The 13,960-nt window shown below is 53.7% G+C and overlaps 1 protein-coding gene and 1 long non-coding RNA gene across 2 annotated transcripts in view; one reads left to right on the top strand and one right to left on the bottom strand.

The window, feature by feature from the left end:
• The window catches only part of LOC308070786, a 290,385-nt gene that overhangs the window by 270,778 nt on the left and 5,647 nt on the right, over positions 1-13,960 (bottom strand). The window lies entirely within an intron of this gene.
• Positions 785-5,201, top strand: LOC308071028 (vigilin-like; the record flags this gene model as incomplete). The annotated part of the gene is made up of 4 exons (XM_080405891.1): positions 785-1,909; positions 2,246-2,461; positions 4,113-4,319; positions 4,797-5,201. The coding sequence occupies exons 1-4, from the start codon at positions 1,700-1,702 to the stop codon at positions 5,199-5,201; spliced, it is 1,038 nt and encodes a 345-aa protein (XP_080262017.1). The 5' UTR covers positions 785-1,699.

The following is a 13,960-nucleotide window of genomic DNA, read 5'->3' as shown; positions in this document are numbered from 1 at the left end:
GGCAGCGCCGCTGGCCGCCCCCCTCCCGCCGCGTCTCCTCACCTGCGCCCCGCGCCTCGCGCAGCCAGCGACCCCGACCGCCGCTGCCACGCGCGCACAGCTGGCGGGAAGAGGCGGCCCCTCGGCCTCGTGCCCAGCACAGGCTTCGCTGCAGGCCTACGAGAGGTAAAGCCGGTCCCGGGGCACCATCCTGGTGAAGAAGAGAGAAGTGCGTGACCTGCCAACACAGGGGTGGCCCCGCCCCCATGCACCCTTTGGTCGGTTGCTATGGGAACGAGTCGGGCTGTTCCCCTGGCAACCGGCTGACAAAGGGCACACAGGGGAGGGACCACCCGTATGTTGGGAGGTCACACACATCTCTTCTTGACCACGATGGCGGCAGGCCCCTCGGCCTCGTGCCCAGCACAGGCTTAGCTGCGGGCCTACTAGAGGTAAAGCCAGCTTGGGGTGTCCCCCTTTCCAAGAGGCTTCTTAGGTTGCACATCCTCTGCCTTCCTAACGAGGAGCTCTGGTTTTGATGCCCACTGTGCTATCAGGAAAAATCCCCCCTCAGTTTCTGTGTGGTTCAGCAAGAGAACAGGGCAGCAGACTGGCCCTGTAGGCGCTTCTCAAGAGGCCGGCTGGAAAAGTGCTCAGGAAACACGTCATTTGCCTTCCTGGAGTGACTTGTGTGCATCTTGAGTGGTGCTGGTAACAGTGTTGCCTCCTCTGTCTCTTCCAGTGGCATACCCGGATTGTGTGTGTGCGTGGGAAGTCGGCGATGAGCTCGGTGGCAGTTTTGAGCCAGGAGAGCTTTGCCAAACACCGCAGTGGCTTGACGCAGCAGCAGGTGAAAGGTGAGAAGACACAGCTGAGTTCCTGTGATGTGCCTCTAAATAGAGACTGCGCAGGCAAGGTTCCTTGCTGTTAGCCAAGCTCGCTCCATGCCTCCGGCTCCCCCTAAGTGTCCAGGCACGGCGTTCGCCATTCCTAGGCTGGCGGCCTGCCAGACTCTGGCTTTCCACCAACAGGAGCACATCGGTGGTGCTGCACAGTGCAGGGCCAGGCGGAGGCAAGCCTCAGATCTTCACAGAGCTCTGGCTAGCAACGCTGTCAGCCGTGGGGCAGGGCATGTGCAAGCAGGGGTCATTGGGCTGCAAGAGAGCCTCGTGGGATCAGTGTGCTGGATTGTCACTTCCTCCTTTGCTCAGCCAGGTGCTGGGGAAAGTCAGTATAACCGTATTGGCTGACTCACTGATGGGTCTCGGCACCCATTCTCCAGCTGCGAGCTGGCCCGCTTGGCACAGCCCAGTGCCCAGCTGAGTCGAACATAAGCTACAGGCTTTCCCTGGACTCTGCCCCAACTAGAGTGCTTCTGCTTCTCTCTGCCTTCTTCCTGGGCATGTGTCTGTCCTGTCCCCTTCTGACCTACAGCCTTGCTGTGTCCCTTTGATTTCTTTCTCCTTGGCCTGTTGTCCCCTGATGAAGCTCCTCTCAACAAAGCTGGCGATAATGTGCTGTGTTTGCTGCCACCATTCACTTGCACGGTTGCTTCCTGCATCCATAGCGGCACCTACTGCAGTCTGTGCTGTGCTGAGCTCAGCTGTGCTCCCGACTCGGCTGCTCTCCACAAGCATAACTGTAGCAGGGTGAATAGTAGTGCACAAGTCCTTTGTTGTCCCTCTTTGATGATGCCTCAATAGAGTTGCACTGCCTATGAATGGGGGCGTTTCTGTGGGGAGAGCATCTCATTGGCCTTGTTTGCTTCACCCCAGTAACAGCTTTAAACTCGGAAGAAGAGAAGGATCCTCCCACCTACGAGGAAGCCTTCCCTGCGCTCCCTGAAAAAGCACCATGTTTGGAAGCTGCCCGGGAACCTGCTGGGCCCTGGAGCAAAATCCGGCCAATAAAGGCTTCTGTCATCACTCAGGTTGGTGGGAGTGGGTGTCTTATCTCCCTCCTTTTCATCCCTCCAAAAAGTAGGTGAAGCGAAGCTTTCCCTGGAGTATGAAATCCCTTAGTGTGCCAGAGTAACTGCCTCTTTGCTGTCCTTTGCCCTGGGGCACAAGGAAGACTGCGGCTGAATGCTAGGACGGCTCTGGAGGGGGAGGGATGTGTTGAAAACTGCCCAGACAAAGCTCTGCATCCCTGTTGCACAGACAGCTGGAACAGGCCTGAAGGGAGGATTGCAGAGGGAGGCACTGACAATCAAAAGCACACTGACACCTTGCTGTGCCCTGCTTGTGTCTGTCCCGTGGCTGAGCAGGTGTTCCATGTGCCACTGGAGGAGAGGAAATACAAGGACATGGATCAGTTGGGAGAAAGCAAGCAGGCCAAGATCTGCCTTGACATCATGCAGAAGACGGGAGCTCACCTGGAGCTGTCTCTCGCAAAGGACCAGGGCCTTTCGATCGTGGTCTCTGGCAAGCCGGAAGCAGTCACGAAGGCTCGGAAGCAGATTGTCGCTCGACTGCAGACTCAGGTGAGGGCATCTAACTGTTTCTGCCTTCATCTTTGCTCTTCCCCAAGACTCGCAAATGCTTTGAGACCCTTGGGCCCATGTGCTTGTAAGCCAAAGAGGTGTGTTGTTACATGACTAATTCAGCTTTGCCATACGTTTTCAAAGCACCCAATTGGCAATTTGGAATAGGAATGAGGCTTAAAATAGGGTTCCAAGGTAATTACAGGCCGTGGTGTTGCATGAAGCGTGGAGTCTGCGATCTCTGGAACATTTGAGTTGCAACCAGTGACTTTGTGCTGAGGTGCTGGTGCTGGAGGGGGTGCAGGAGCCTCACACACAAAGCTAGTAGTGTGTGAGAACGGGACTGTGCTTTTCCTGAAGCCCTTCAGAGAAGAACGTGGAAGGCTGGGAGAAAGAAAAGTAGAGAAAAGGAAGTCCTGCCAAAAGCCAAAAGCTTCGGGTCAGGGTTCTGCCTTGTGTAGCTCAAGGCACACTGGTAAGGAGCCACAACCCTGTTGTTTCGGTTGCTTCAGTCCTCTAGGTTTTGATCTCTTACCTTAAGGTTCTTGAGCTCATAGTCAAGGTGGTAGCTCTTGTTAGGATGTATCGCAGCCAGGTGTTGCAGTGTGTTTTAAAGTATAATGCCAAAGGTAGGTAATGCGATGTTAATACCATGTCTGCTTAGTGCTGTTCAGCCCCTGTGTCATACCCTGCCAGAGGAAAGAGAAAGGAACAAAACCCTACATCCACAATGTGCATCTGAAAAATCAGTTCAGGTCGTGCCGCCACAGATCCGTGAGCCACTGTTCCCAAATATACCTCCTACTGCCCTGGCCCCAGGTCTGGAAGGTGTGTCTGTATTCCAGCTTCTCTTACGCTTGGCTGGCTTCAGGACAGGAACACAGAGCTGAAAAGTCACACCGAGTGATCTTTTCTTCATCTTTCATTTTTCCATTATAGCTTGAATGTTCATTGTCTGATTGCTGTTAGTGGTTACCTAATCACAGGGACCAGGAGCACGATAGCAGTCATCAGCTACCAGACCTGTACAAACTCAGTGAGAAGGGAAGAAGTCAGGAAGCCCTTGTATAGACCAGCCCTTTAATGGTAGATTGAGAAGGACCCCTTTTGCATGTGGGGCCTTCTAGAAGCAGTCCCAGGAGCAGCACGTGCTACACTTGAAGACACCTTAGCACTTAAGTAGCGGTGAGCATCTGCTAGCTGCCTGCCTCCTGCAGTAGGTTTCTGGTGTTGAATTTCTCTTTCCTAGGAGTCATACTGTATGTCTTGTTCTCTGTAGCCTTGGCAGCAGGTGTCAGAGTTCAGATAAACTCCAGCTGTGCGCTGTCATCTCAGTTGTTGTCTGGTGTCTTACACTGGAGGAGAGGCACCTCCTCGTCTGTGTCGGAAGGCCTTTGCTAATTCAGAGTACCGCTCCTGTGCAAACAGAAGGGTTTTGAGGGAAAGGTGGGGTCTATACTCCTGGCACGGAGGCGCTGTAGATCAACTGGTACAGTGTCAGCCCTCAGACAGAGTGTGCTGGGAAGGCGTTGTGTTTGCTCTGAGGAGCAGTACCACTGAGCAGCGTCTACCTTGCTTTCCCTGGCTCTGTTCCTGTGGATCTGCCAGTGCAGGCAAGGCTTTTCACAGATGCTTGGTTCTTCTGCTGCAGGCTTCGGCAACAGTTGCCATCCCCAAGGAGCACCACCGTTTTGTCATTGGAAAGAAGGGTGAGAAGCTGCAGGACCTGAAGCTCAAAACTGCAACCAAAATGCAGGTCCCCCGCCCAGATGACCTCAGCAACCAGATCAAGATCAGCGGCACTAAAGAAGGGATTGAGAAGGCCCGGCACGAGATCCTGCTTATCTCCGCTGAGCAGGTACCTCAGTACTGTGATCTCTCTCATGGCATTGGCTGCTCAGCCATTTTGCTTCCCCGTGGTGTAGTCGGAGTTTGCAGCCACCGTGGCTACAGTCAGTGGCTAACGTTAGCCTGAACGGAGACGTATGCTGTGCCACTCGCTGGCTGTGTGAGCACCGCTGCCAGGTCCTGAAACTTCTTGTGCTGCGTTTTGTCCATCTCTGAAGCCAAAACAAGCATTTGAGAGTTGAAGCGACGCGTCTTAGGTGCCAGCTGAGATAAGGCAGGAGATCACAGGGGTGAATATCGTAAACAAGGAGCAGCAGCAGCAACCGTATTTGTAGATTGAAAGAGGTGGAGATCTACAAGCCCGCCAACTGAGAAGGTTGCTTGGGCCAGAGTGTCAGGCAAGACACCCCTGGGAACTTAGCTGTGCCTGGCAGAGACTGTAATATAGAGGGCAGTTCCCACCAAGGTCTGTTGTGGGCTCTTCCAGGATAAGCGTGCCGTGGAGCGGCTGGACGTGGAGAAAGTGTACCACCCTTTCATTGCTGGCCCTTACAACAAGCTGGTGAGGGAGCTCATGCAGGACACAGGGACGCGCATCAACATTCCTCCACCCAGTGTCAACAAGACCGAGATAGTCTTCACCGGAGAAAAGGAGCAACTAGCCCAGGCTGTGGCTCGAGTTAAGAAGATCTATGAGGAGAAGGTACGGATGGTCCATAAAGCTTCCCACCTTCCCCTGGCACCTGCTCCTAGGCACTCTTCCCTTCTTGTTCTACTTTTGTGCATCCCTCCGTTGCATCTGGCTCAGAAGCCCTTGCAGTACATGACCCCGAATCCTACCGTTTCCTCACTCGGCAGAGTGGGAGCCGGGCTGATACTATCCGGGACGTGACAGATTACTCGCTTTTCTGTACCGTGGGACTTAGCAGGCCACCAAGAGCTCCCCTGGCTCTTGTTCACACCGGGGCTACTAAGGAAGGAAAGAAGTGTGAAGTCTACAGTGGTGGCCAGCTGACAGTATCAAAGTTGCTACCTAAGTAGAAGTTGCTGAAGAGCGAATGTCACTCCAGTTTATTTCCCACAGCCAACGCTGCTGTGAATATCCTTGTTGTGGGTTGCTGGGCTGTTTTTCCTCGTGGTTAGGTCTGTATTTGTACCGGTCTGGATTTCAACAATCGGCTTATAGCCTGCACAGTGTTGCATCACAGCACTGCCTGGGAGACGGCTGGGAGTTGAACCCTGCTGTCCAACGGGGGGACGGGGGGGACGACAACGACAACGACATGCCTGTGTGTGCGTGTGGTCTCTTCCATGCCGTGTCCCAGGGAGCTTGACACAGCATGCTAGTTTTGTACTTCCCCTGTGAATTTTTGAGCACAAGGCTTTCTGTAGGCAGGGGCCCAAGGGGTGCTAGGGTACTGCCGAGCCACTGTGCTCAGCTTGGCTTTGCTCTTTGCTGGGTGCAGAGTCTGACTGCATCTTGTGCCTCTTCCTGTCGCTCTTGTCCTTCCCCGCCCCCTTGTGATTGACGCCTCAGTGTCTCTGCCCCTACAGAAAAAGAAGACTACTACTATTGCAGTGGAGGTGAAAAAGTCTCAGCACAAGTATGTCATCGGCCCCAAGGGGAATTCCCTGCAGGAGATCTTGGAGAAGACTGGAGTCTCTGTCGAGATCCCACCCATTGACAGTAGCTCGGAGACGGTGATACTGCGAGGCGAGCCTGAAAAACTGGGGCAAGCATTGACTGAAGTCTTTGCAAAGGTACTGACAAGATGGGCTAGGCCTCCTTTGAAGGTCCCATGAAGATACATTTGTGAGCACTGACGGCTGTAGCGGGGGTGCTCTCTCTTGGGCCATTAGAGGTGCAGCTTAGAAGTCAATACCGGAGGTGCAGCATGGGAATTGGAACTGAATTGTTGGGAAGGCCTCTTCCAGTTTGTCCATCAAACAGCTTCTCTGTTTTTCTGTCTCTCAGGCCAACAGTTTTACCGTCTCCTCGGTCTCTGCCCCCTCTTGGCTTCATCGTTTCATTATTGGAAAGAAAGGACAGAACCTGGCCAAAATAACTCAGCAGATGCCAAAGGTATGGATGAGCTGGTTAGCTTAGCACCCCCGGCGTAGAAAAAGGTTTAGTCCAGATCACTTGTCACGGGAGAGAGAGGTGTATTCTAGCGTGGGTAAACCCAGGGGGAAATGACACAGATCTTTGCTGTTCAAGGGAACCCTCTCTTTTACTGCTGCAAACACTGCTCATCCTATGTTATTGTCATGGGTTGAGCCCTTCCAAGGAAGCTTTATGTGGTGCTGTTTTGAGAACTGATGTAGCAGGATACCTGGAAATGCTGAGTGCAGCAAGGCTTCTCCCTGGTGAGTTAGACGGTATCTAGATAAAGGCTAGATGAGTAAACTTCTCCAAAGCCCTTGCAGAAACCGGGACAGCACCAGAGCCTTGGGCTCTAGGCACTGCCATATGGCCGACATCGTTAAGTTACTGACTTGGGAAATTGTGGGGATTTTGTTTGGGCTTTTTGGGAAGAGGCGCATCTCTTAGTGGCAGGGATCGATGGTCTAGGCCTGACCAAGAGCATTGGCCTGGCTTGGATCTTGGCAAATTCTTAAGAGATTCATTGTCTTTCACCTCAAGGTTCGCATCAAATTCACTGGAGGAGAGGATAACATCACTTTGGAAGGGCCTACAGAAGATGTGCATGTGGCTCAGGAACAGATTGAAGCCATGGTCAAGGAACTGATGAGCTGGAGTTACTAGTTCCAGTAAGAAACTGGGGGAAGAAGGTGCAACAGAGCAGAGGGGCCCCTGCTTAGGGCCCTGCTTAGGGCCAGAAAAAATTAGAACTTGTTTTTTGGCAATTGTTCATTGAAACACGTACTTTGTGTGCTAACGCAAACTGTCAGCATTCCTAGAGTTGTATGTAACATGCTGCCTGTGTGGCTGAGGGCTGCCCGGCAAGTGTGATGTGTGTGAGAGACACAGTTCAACTGTGAAGTGAGTGGGGGGTCCCGATCTGCGTTTCCGTGTTCCCCGCGAGGGGGCCGGCCAGAGACGGACGAAGCGATTGAAAAGTCGACGTATGAAGTGGTGGAATGCACTATTAGAACGGGGAACTGTGGACCAAACACCAGAACGAATATCATTTGGGAAAAGCACGAACGCGGGGCTCCAGGTCAGTAAAGGGGAGTCAGAGGCCTTGGGAATACAGCCTATTAAACCCTGTTCCACAGGCAGTAACGTAACATTTGAGAACCGAACGGCAAGTCAGGAAGATCCTTTCTTGCTGTGGCAGGCTGCTTGTGTAAGGCTTTTATTGTCTGCTCAGGATGCTGGAGTAAATGAAGAGAACCAGTCCTTTGGGCGGGAGTGCTGAGGCAAGGCACTTTGTGAAGCGTTCTCCAAAGCAAGGGCAACCAAGTCACGCCTCGTCCTGGCTTTGTGGCTTTAGCAGTGCTTCCTGGCTCTTATTGTTGCAGGTGCTGTTTTCCTGCCTGAAGCCCTGGGGCTCCTGGGTAGCCGCCACCCCCCCAGCCCGCAGCTGCTGTCCTCAATAAAATGATCTTTCCTCTCTTCTGACTACGTCTGCCATGTGATAATTGGGGACTGGGCAGATATTGTTTGGTGGTGCGTCCTAGGGGAGGACTTTGGGATCATCCCTTGGCCCAGACTCCTTGCCAGTGGGCATCACGGCTGAGCTTTATGACTCACAGCACAGTCACACAGGGAGGTGGGGGCCGGATGGCACCTCTGGAGGTGTCACTGTCCCCTCAGCTCCTGCTCGGATTCTGGCTAAGACACAGCCTGTGCTCAGGCTCGATGGATGCTCCACTGGGGAGCAGCGCCATTAGCTCAGAGCCGGGACAACACGCAGGCAGACACGGTGCCGCCGCTGACCATCACCTGCAGCTCGCTGTCCCCTGCGGCCGTCATCCCTGCACACTGACTGATGGGCAGTTTCTCCAGATGCCCATGCTCAGGGCAACGGTATAAAGCAAACTGCCACGCTGGCCACTACAAATACGTCGGCTCGCCCAAAAAGCTTCTCCAGCAGCTCCAACAGCAGCCGGATTGCTGAGGCTTTTGTGCGTCCAAGTGTGATACGGGAGACGCCCGCACCCTGATGGAGGACGAAGGATGAGCACTCTCACCATCAACCAGCTAACTGTTGCTCATAGGCTGCTGTGGTTCAAGCGGGGCCGCCAGCTGTGCAACACACAGCTGCTCGCTCCCTCCCTCCCTCCCCAGGGGGATGGCAGGGAGAACTGGGAGGCTCAAAGGGAGAAAACTCGTAGGCTGAGGCCAAGGCTTTGATGTGTGCAGGGGAACGTGCTGGTGCAGTTTGTGATTGAAAACTGCGGGGACATCTTTGGGGAGGAGGTGGCCGGCCCCTCCCCTCCATCAGCCGAGGAGGTGCCAGCACCTGTGGACAGGTGCACAGGTATGAGGAGGGGCTGAGGGTTTTCAAAATCTGGGGCTTCTGGTCCAATTCCTTATTGTGCTGCTGGTGGATTTTGGTTTAGGTGTTGTCCACTTCCACGAGGTCACTTTGCTGCACGTGCTTTTGTGTTCCATGGGTGCGTTTGGAAGATCAAAGGAGCCGTGCAGGTGAAGCAAACGCAGAGCCCCAGGCAAAAGACTTCTTGCACACAGCACCCTCTCTGTTCATCCTCTACAGAGAAGCAGGGGCAGGTATGGTGGTGAAATCAGAAATAGTAGAGGGATGTCAGGCCAAGAAACACTGACACGTTTCTCATGTATGACAGTAGTTTCTGATAGGTCCAAGCAGCTGCTGTGCCTCCTCCTGTCATTAGATCTCTTGTCTGTTTGACTTTTCCCACCCTCTAATGATAGAGAAGAAAAACCAGAAAGGTTGTTTCTCAGATGCATTGGGAATGTGCTTAATCAATCTAAATACCTACAAGAAGTCAAATACAAAATCGCAGATTTAAAAATAAAAGGCTCACGCCCCAGAATGGGATAATGCTGCCCAAGGGATAACGGCAGAACCGTGTCCCAGGAAGGCAGAAGCAAGCCCAGCAGAACGAAGCTGGCAAGGGTCTGTCCTACCCTCCAAGGCCCCTCCAGTTTGTGGTGCCCCAGCCCGCAAGAAGGGGCAGCCCATCATCCCAATTCATCAGAGCTCCTGAAGCCTATCTTGCGACCGTGCAAATGTGGATAATGCAAAGCAACCAAAGGGATCTTATTTGAGGAGCTAAGGTAGCAATTTGGAAAACGGTAGCTTACTACTCCAGGTGTCTTGCCACCTTTCAACTTCAACCTTTCCGGTTCAGGCACTTGTACCTTTGCCTCCAACCACCCCCGAGAGCACAGCAGACTCCTCGGTAGACCCGGAACAGCTGATGAGCCTTTCAGAGGAAAGAAGGTAAAATGAGCTCCCTTTGTTTAAAATGAGAACTGATTCCAGTTGATCGTGGTTTTACCTCTCTAATAACACTGTGGAATGTCAAGGTTTGCAGGGTCTTTCGTTTCAGGAAAATGAAAAGCAAAGAAACAGAAAGGGAAAACAGGTCTCTGGAGAAGAGGCTGAAAGCACACCAGAAGAGAAAAGGAGAGAAGAAAAGCTTTTCGAGATCAACCGCTGAAAAAATTCAGGAAGCTCAAGAAGCCCAGGTGTATCCAGACACTGCTGTCCATCTCTCAAAACTCTGAACACTGCACTAAGTGCATGAACTATTTTTAGCGTGCACAAAGATGGCCCCGGATAGGAAGCAGACACCTGCCTTTTGGAAAAAAATGCGTGTCAGCAGGAAACTGCCGTTCCCGATGTTGCAGGTTTGGTTTTGCACTTACTGAAGTACTGTTTGCTCAAGGGTAAGCAGACACCTCGCCACAAGAGCCTCGATCCTTAGCTATTTACCTAGCTACCGAGATAAAGAGGCAAAGTAAGTCCCGCTGTTCTGTCCATGTTAGCAATCCTCACGCTGCCCTGTATCATCTGGATCCCAAATATGCAGCAACGTTGTTCCAGGTCACTACATACGCTTTAGATGCTGGCCCTTTTTCAAAAGGCCGCGGTTCACCTGAGGTAATTTGGGGGCGGGTGGTGGTGTTTGTGGTGGTGGTGTGTGTATTGGGATGGACACTTTTTAGTTTCTTACTTCTTCTTCCCTTACCAGTAAACAGAGGTCTATTTCTCAAGATCTTGAGAAATGTCCTGAAAAAAAGTTTTCATGACTTTTTTGTATATAGTTGAATACTCTTTCAATGTACACTATTTCACTGTTGCTAGAAGTACTATATTCCACTTCACATGGCTTGCTTCAGTGACAGCCTTGTACCGTAAATTCATATCATGTACCCCCTTTTTCTTGGGGTCCATAAGTTGCGATGCCTGCAGTTTGTAGTCCCTGCATGCACAGGCTATCTGCCCTGGCTGAAACCTGACAGGATAACAAACGGTGATTGCTTCAGGCAGCTTCCCTATGCAGATGTCCCCGGAACCCCTTTGGAAGAGTAACCCAGAGAAGGTGCTTCAGGGAAACCGCAGGCACTTCCAAAGCGTGGAACTAATGAGCAGGACATGCACGGGAGAGTCTGTGTTTAGTAGCCACCTTATAGCTTGAAGTGAGCGATTCTTATTTGCTTTCCAAATCCATTTTCCTCCTGCCTAACCCAATTGGAAGAGTGAGTTCCACCGCATTTTTTTGTGATGTACTGAATGTATTCTTTTTTAAAAGCAGGTGCCACCTTCTTGGCTTTGCTTCACGCTTTGTGCTGTCCCTTTTTTCTATGTACAAGAAACCCCACTGAAGACAGAGTGTTGATGGTTCTATTCAGCTGCAGGGGAACTGCCATGGCGGCTGTAAGAGAGGGGCAGGGCCGGGCGCGGGCCGGGGGGTTTATCCGTTCTGAGCCCCTCGACCCCAGCTGCGCATATCTGACAGCCCTGCCTCGCTCACAGCCGCTGTCCCAGAGGGAACAAAGCCCAGGAGAGAAAGTTCTCTGTCGGCTCAGGGGAAGCACCATGCAGGGGTGCAGCACCCTCGTGTTGCAGCCAAAGTGATAAACGGGCCTTGCTTAGCACAGCTCTCTGTGCAAAAACCTCCGTGGCTGCAAGAATCTCAAGCCTCGACTCTGAGCGCTCGATGGAGCTCCCTCCCAGCCAGCCGAGAATCCCGACCGTCCTGACGTGGCGCTTTCCCTCCCAGCAGCGCCCATGCCCATTGAGTGCCTTTCGCTTGCAGCCGGCTCTAATGCCGGCATCAACCCTGCACTCCAGTTTTTGGCCTCTCTGAGTGTTGCTCACTAGGATAGCCCCGAGAGTGACACCCCCCCACACCCACCCCCCCACCCCCAACCCCCGTGCCGGCTGCCCCCATTGTGTCCATAGGGATAGCGGTTTGCCTGCGGGCATGGTGGGATGGTGTTTCTTCCAGGAACCACATGGGTGGCAGGGTGAGCCCTGGGGGGGCTTGCGCCGCCCGGGCTCACAGCTGGGGAGGCGGATTCCCCGCTCGCAGGGACTGGGGGCGAGGGGAAGTGTTTTAGGGACGGACTGTGGGGGCCGGAGGGAGGGGTTTGAGGGACGGACGTTGAGGAAGGCCTCATCCCTGCCGAGATGGCTCCGGCCCAGGGCAGGGCTCTTCTCTGGATGCCACGGGGTCGACTGCAAAGGAGCAGGCTGCCCCATGCAGGGAGCAGGTGCGTGCCGGGGCTGCCAGGGGCCCTGCCTGCCTGTTCCCAGCCCAGCCCCAGCTGGGGCCAGCCCTGCGCTGCAGCCCTGGGGCCGAGGCGCACGGAGCCGGGCATTGCTGAGGGTGCTGCACCCTGACGGGCCCCGCCGCCAGCTGCCGGCTGCCCTGGGCTGCCCCTCGCTCTCCCCAGCTCTGCCTGCTGCCAGTGCCGGGGTACCACCACGGGGCTTGCCCCCTGCCCACAGCTGCCCTGACCCACATCTGCAGCTGTACGTGGTGCCCACATCGCACAGCTGGGGCGGGGGTGGCAGGTCTCTCTGGTGGCAGCCTGGGGCTGGGGCCAAAGCCAAGCCCATCCCTCGCTTGTGATCTTTGTCCCCAGGGAGAGCCAGTGCAGACGTGTGCTGCGCTGGGGAGTGTCCCACGGGGAGGTGACGGCCGACTGCAGAGCAGCACTGAGACCCGCGCGACAGCAACAGCAGCCGGTGGCTGCAGAGCAGCCCAGGGGAGCTGGTTCCCTCGACGGGCCCCAAAGCAGCCTTCCTCAGCCCCTGCTTTTGGTGACATGTGGAGCAGCGCAGGGATGTCTCTCAGGCTTCCAGGCCTGAGGAGGCTTTCCTCCCCAGGGGCACTGTCAGAAATCCTGCTCCCAGGATTAAAGCACCCCTCCCCCCATGGATCCGAGGCTGTGTATCCAGCCCCCTGGAGCTGGGTACAGGTGCCCTGAGCAGTCTCTCAGGGAGGATGGGGCCACCTGCCTGGTGGCTCTGACACAGAAATGATGAGCTGAAGCCCTGTGATGGTGGCCGGCCGGCTCAAAGCCTCCGAGTGCCTCAGCCTCTGTCCCCAGGAGCGTTTATCCCAGGCCCTGTTTCAGGGTGTGAAGATGGGTGCCGGTGATGTCCTGGTGCCTCCGTCTGGCTCCCACTTCAAGGTTGTGATGCCTGAGGTCAGGGACCACCTGAAGGCCTTGGCAGAGATCTCAAGGGACTTTGTGTTCCATCTAGTGTTGCCTTAGGGCTACAATGTGCTGTGGTTTGGGGGCAACAAGGTTATGGTATGCCACTGGTTAAGCGAGTAAAGTGTTAAAGCACGTTATTGTTATGGACAGAATGTGGGTTTGCTGACCTGGGTTCCTGGGGTAATGGTAGTGTGATCTTGTGTTCTGTGTGTGGTTTTTTTTTTTTTGTGGAGAGTGCCTTTTCTCAGCTTTTTAGCCTTTGCAGGGTTTGGATGGGGGCCATTGGTTTGTGTACAGAGTTTCTTCTGGTTGTTTTTCTGCTGTACTGTTGGATGGTGGTGTTTTTTTCTGTCTTGAAACCATCGTTACTGGTCTAATATATCTCCTGCAGGTCAGGCAGTGTCACTTCTGGCGTGGTCTGACTCATTTCTGGTGAGTTGGTAGGTAGGTATGGAGGACTTGTGGTCCCTCCATGGAGAATGACTGCTAGAGGACTAAGAGGCAGATCTGTGGAGGGGTGAGAGGACTGCTGGCCCATAAGCAGTGACTGTCAGAGGACTAAGTGTACTTGAATTTACGTGGGCTTCCAAATTCATGGTTGTTTCTCCTGCCTTGCGGAAGAGCCATGGGAAGTCACCAGCCACACGGAAGGATAAAGGGTTTCCCACGGCTACGTGGCTTTTTGGGTTTTGCTTTTGAATAAGAAAGTCCTGTCTCTACATGAGTAGAACTATAAACAGTCAATTTTGCCAACTTTAGAAAGCAGGGAGCAGCACTTTTGTGCTGTGCCTCACATGGCGGCCAGGGCATGGTGAGAAACAGCAAGAGAGTTTCTTCCTGGAACCTTCTCCAGGGGAGCAGTGCTGCACTTGTCAAGGTGAGGGGTTTTTTGGCTCTATGCGATTGCAAATGTGAGGGGTTAATTTTCAGAACACAGATACTAGGGAGCAGAACATTTGTGCTGCGCCTCACATGGCTGCAAGGACAGAGTGAGAAACAGCAAGAGAGTTCCTGCCTGACACCTT

Source organism: Falco punctatus (assembly GCF_963210335.1).
Source record: "Falco punctatus genome assembly, chromosome: 10".
Taxonomy (NCBI): Eukaryota; Metazoa; Chordata; class Aves; order Falconiformes; family Falconidae; genus Falco; species Falco punctatus.
The sequence above is the reverse complement of the archived record's forward strand: the minus strand, read 5'-3'. Positions and strand labels throughout refer to the sequence as shown.